The 5,547-nt window shown below is 36.7% G+C and overlaps 1 protein-coding gene across 1 annotated transcript; it reads right to left on the reverse strand.

The window, feature by feature from the left end:
• Window positions 1-3,188: 3,188 nt before the first annotated feature.
• mchr1a (melanin-concentrating hormone receptor 1a) lies at window positions 3,189-4,692 on the reverse strand (the record flags this gene model as incomplete). The annotated part of the gene is made up of 2 exons (XM_079627554.1): window positions 4,649-4,692; window positions 3,189-4,183 (listed from the first exon to the last, which is right to left on the reverse strand). Exon 2 carries the CDS (start codon window positions 4,176-4,178, stop codon window positions 3,189-3,191), a length of 990 nt encoding a protein of 329 aa, XP_079483680.1. The 5' UTR covers window positions 4,179-4,183; window positions 4,649-4,692.
• Window positions 4,693-5,547: the final 855 nt, after the last annotated feature.

Consider the following 5,547-nt stretch of genomic DNA (forward strand, 5'->3'; position numbering starts at 1 on the left):
TTTTTCGTAAGGGAAGTTTGAGTACCCCATGCTCAAGCAATTTATACTTAGTTTTATGACAATTGTTTTTTCACTGTTTTTATTTTGTGGGGGGATTGGTTTCTAAAAAAGAGAATCTCAACAACAAAAGAAAACATTGCCTATAGGGCCGACCAGGCAATCTTCTATGATGTCTTCTTCACCGTCCATCACTGTGTGTGTGTATTTTGATGTGTGGAGTGGCAGTTCATCTTTGCAGTCGATATGGTTGTGGCAGAAATAAACAATTCGGTTCACAGTCAAGTAAGTATTCAAAGAAAAAAATATGTCACTTTACTTGACAGTTACACCACATGACATTTTCAAAGTCATTATATTTAAACCTTTCTTTAAAATGGTATAAATGTTTTTCAAAACCATTTGAAACATGAATACACAAAGTACAATTCTAAGAATGTTGTGCATTCTGAACTTGGCATGTTTTCTTATTTGTCACTGACCCATGTACTTTATCATATGGACACACACACACGGACACACAATTTTTATTTTTATAATGTTTCCTGTTATGGTTAAACTCTTAGTAGAGTGTGCCTGTTACAGGATTTGTGGAGTGTACATGAATGGATGCATTTGCTTTCATGATAAAAGGCCACTCAGAAGTGATAATGACTTTTACAGGATTGATTTTAATGAGTAATTGACCTTTTAAAATTGCCATAGTGCCTTCATAATTTTAGCAGCATCTTGAAGGTAAAAGCAACAAATGATCATAATGCAAAAAATGGTTATACCATGTCTGATTGTATACCATATGCCAGCAAATGTACAAACTTGTGAAGTACATTACAGTAGTTTTTGAAGACACCGGGCATATGAAGAGGCAATGTATGGAAAATGGATGCCTCTGAGACTGTCTGTTGCTATGACAAAATGTCATATGTATTCATATCTTGAACATTTAGGACCGCTCTGAGGAAGCATTGGCCTCTTTGAGTTCCTTTTTTATGGCTCAAGGATGTTTCGATTTACTGCTTTAATACATGAGCAACCTCCTATATCTATTAGTGGTTGTACAAAACCTCAATACGACTGACAAGGTGATGCAAGTAATTTCTGAGCCATTAGAGACACAAAACAAAAGGACACAATAGCTGTCCATGCACCTCTCAAGCAGCATTGTGTCCAAATACATTTACCAATTACTTTCTCAATAGGATATAAAAAAATTAAAAAGAACCACAACAACCAGCTACAAGATGAATAACATTGCAAGATTCCATTTGAAGTTTAAAGAAAGACACATACTAATGCACTTTTATGAAATTGAAATTGTATTGAAAAAGAATGCATAAAATTGATTAAAACATTTTTGAGTAAAGACATTTATAATGTTACAAAATATTTATATTTCATAGAAATGCTGTGCTTGAAAAAAACACATTAAGCACAACTGTTTTCCATTGATGATAATAAAAATAAACTTGAGCACCAAATCAGTATATTTATGATTACTGCATAATCATGTAACAATAAAGAATAGAGTAATAGCTGCTAAAAATTCACCATCACATACATTATTTACTATGTATTAAGATACGAACAGTTATTTTAAATTGTAATATTCACAATATTACTTTTACTATATTTTCAAATCAATCAAATCAATCTTTTGCTAATTGTCACAATACCAAGATATGATTTAAAGGCACAATGTGTACGATTTTGTATTTTAAAAAATCCAAAAACCATAGGAACAATGTTATATATATATATATATTTTTTACTTGTACTTATATTATCCCAAATGTTTAAATACAGAGAAATCAGCTATTTTAACCAGTGTAACACACATATCCGCGCTACCCTTGATTTACGGATTTACTTCTAATATGGAAACACCAAAGAAAACGCTTTAATATCCAGAAAGAGCTTTATTTGTAGTAACAGTACAGCATTTTCTCCATTATACACGGTTTTAAAAGGAATTGCATGCCATTAAGCGACACAAGTCATACAGATTGTATTAATATGATATTCTAATATACCAATACCCCTTGCAGTGCACAACAGTGTCTCACACAAGCCACCGAGCGAATACACAGAATGACGTTATAACATAACTTTCAACACTCTCAAATGTATTTTGTAGTATGATTGTTTTGACCAGGTAAAACAGAGTTGCGTTACCCCAAAAATATAATTAGTCAAATTAAGTGACCTGTATGAGTAGTAATTCAGCACTTGCAGCTGTTTCATTAGAAGAATAAAAAACAAACAGAAAAACGAATTTAAGTGATGAAACGTAACAAAATTCAAGTTCGAGTAAGGAGGCGAACATTAAACTTTAATAGTCAAATATGCATTAACAACAAAACGAAAGGAGCGACAGCAGCTGACTGTGGCATAAGTATTACAAAAACAGCAACGCAAAATGTCCCAGGCTCTCGGCCCGCCCTGCTTCATACTACAGTAGCCTAACATTAATTCAACTTTAATATGTTAGCTCACCTATGAACATGATTTCTACCTGAGTCCCGTCGGATGGATTTATCTTCAGTTTAGTACTAATTAACCTTTTTTTTAATGTTTCATAAACATAACACTTGACTGGTGACTTTTATATCATCATGGCTTAACAACACATGGTATAAGTAAAGTAACATTTGAATCTGCACCAAGGGGATCAACCAAAGCAATAATAAAATATCAAACACAACCAATCACTTACTGCTGATCTGTTTCCTGCTCTATAAGTAAAACAATCAATAAAGCAGTTTCACTTTTATACATTTACTGTAAACATGTCCATGATTTAGGCATAATTTATGTATAATGCAAACACACTGAGTGCACAGAGATAGCATGATCTATTATTCCATCATGTTGTTTTTACTTACATCATATTTTCTTTAACTTTAGGCAACATTTTATGTATAGTAATGAAACAGCATATTGTTTTAATGACAAGCAGTGCCTGTGTTTTGTGTTCTGCCTTTGATGGACATTGTTATTTGTCAGCACGTAGTTGCTCAAAGATTCTTCACTTCACCCAGACTGCTCAACCAGACTGTCAGTCATTCTATTGTGCTCTGCACTCCCTTGCTTTTCATAAGCCTACATATCTTCTGTCACATCTAGCCAAGAAAACAATTAAATCCTCACACTCAAGCCGTTAATCATCTGTAATTAGGAAAGACGTTATTATATTACTCTGAGGTGTCAGCAGGAATATGTCTTTGGCAGTCTGCAGCCAGACGGAGGGACACAGTGGCCTCTGTGGTGCTCGGGTTGACCCGAAAGTGGTTGTGCGCAGGCTGGATAGCAACTACGAACTGCCGCTTAAAGGTCTTACTCAGAATAATATAGAGAAAAGGATTAATGCAGCTGTTAGCGTAACCCATGCTAATGGCAACGTGATAGACATAATAAAACGAGGCACTGGGTGTCTGTATTCCCAGATGGACAAGTTGAAGGATGTAGTACGGAGCCCAACATATGAAAAAGGCCAAACAGATGGCCACAGCCATCCGAGTCACACTTTTGGTGCGCACTCGTTGGTTCCTCGGGGGAAGAGGTGCCACTGAGGTAGACATATGCTTTAAGATTTTAAAGAACACCACACAGATAATCGTGAGCGGAAGGGCAAACGCCAGCACAAACTGATAGAGCGTGAACCAGCAGATACTGGTGGATGGATTCGGTAGCAGGAGAGCACATCCCACCTGGCCGCTGTGGAGAGGCATCAAGCCAGTGTAGATTAAGACAGGGGTGATGGAGATGAGAGAGAGCGCCCACACAATCCCCACCAAAGTGCCGGCTACACAGGTTGTCCGGACATGGTTAAAGCGGAAAGGGTGGACGGTTGCCACGTAACGGTCCAAGGTCATAACGGTAAGGATGTAGGTGCTCACTGTCTGGCTGTTAGAATCTAAAGCAGAGATGACTTTGCACATAATGGCTCCGAAACACCAAGATCCGTTGCCCAGGAGCTGATGGATGAGAAAGGGCATGCCGAGGAGGAAAAGCAAATCCACAATAGAGAGATTGAATATAAAAATGTCTGGTACTGTTTGTTTAGCCTGGCATTTGGTCTTTTTAATGATGGTGTAGATTACAATAGAATTTCCAGTGATGCCCAAAATACATATGGTTCCAAAAATACTGGGCAAGATGGCATTTCCATACTGGTCTCCCATTGTCACTATTAAGCACAAAACAGAAGCAATAAGAAGAGAAAGAAAAATTCAAAAGTTGACGTCCCGTGGTGTACAACATTTATTAGCAGCATTTTGTAATCTTTTAGATTGTGCTGTTTTTACGATGCTAAACTTAAAAGAAATGATGCCACAGTGTCTAAAATATACACTTTCTCTTATATAGCCTAGGTTCACAGAAATAATAGGCTTAGGCCTATATGAAGTTCATTAAAAAACAAAACTTATGAACATGTTATGCACCAACATTTCCATAATATAGCCTAGTCTATAGTTAAGACATCCTCATAAGAAGAATAAGAATAATAAGCTGTTGCCGTATTCTGTAAACAATGTTATATATTCGCTAACAAGATCATAAACAGTTCTGTTTCTGTATCAGCTGATTTTGAAACTAACTAAATTGTCACGGTCACTTTCCACAAAACTGATTCCCTGCCATTTCTGCCTACCTTGTTCCGACGAGTTAAAGAAAACCAGAGATGAGTTTTCAGAGTCTTCAGAGATATCCATGGTGAAAATTGCGAAAGAAATGCCGTTTCAACATCTACCTCTGCAGACAACAAAGCAGCTAATAACTTTAAGGCTCACAGTGAGGGTCACACCTTTTAGCACCGCCTCACATTTGCTACTTAGAATTCTATACACAATTTGCAGCATATACACTGCTGAATAAATGAATAAAGACAAATAAAAACGAAAGAATAACCCTGGGCAAAACTTGTTTGAAGACGCGTGAGATGATGAGCAGCAGCATCCAGTCTCACTCTGCAGAGAGAGAGAGAGAGAGAGAGAGAGAGAGAGAGAGAGAGAGAGAGAGAGAGAGAGAGAGAGAGAGAGAGAGAGAGAGAGAGAGAGAGAGACGCTCGTCTTTGGACAGCGGCTGACACCTCCAGTCATAGATAGAAATTGCACCTTTATCCATCAGGGCACCATTTCTTCTCATATGCCAAATGTCTCGTTTATTTAAAGGTTTGCAGTTGTTCCCATATCGATGTGAGGCGCGTATCAGTCTATTTGTGTCCACTACCAACCCTAAGAGTCTTGCTTTTTCTATTGATTTATGAACTCATAATAACTCATTAAATTGCATATGTTCAATTTTTTTTATTATTGCCTTACAATAGCCTACAACACTTATAGCCTATTTGAAAAGTACCCAACACCGTGTGACAATATTTAGGCCTACCTTCCTTTCCGCTGGTATGAGGTGTTTTTGTGGTAACTTTTTTGTAATGAAAAAAAAAATATTTTTTACAATTTATTTGAGCACATAAGTAGGCAAATTTGTTAGTGCAGCTGTCGTCTTGGAAATGTTTATTAAATTGACTTTTGCAGCCAGACTATTCTC

This window comes from Phoxinus phoxinus (genome assembly GCF_949152265.1).
Source record: "Phoxinus phoxinus genome assembly, chromosome: 11".
NCBI lineage: Eukaryota > Metazoa > Chordata > Actinopteri > Cypriniformes > Leuciscidae > Phoxinus > Phoxinus phoxinus.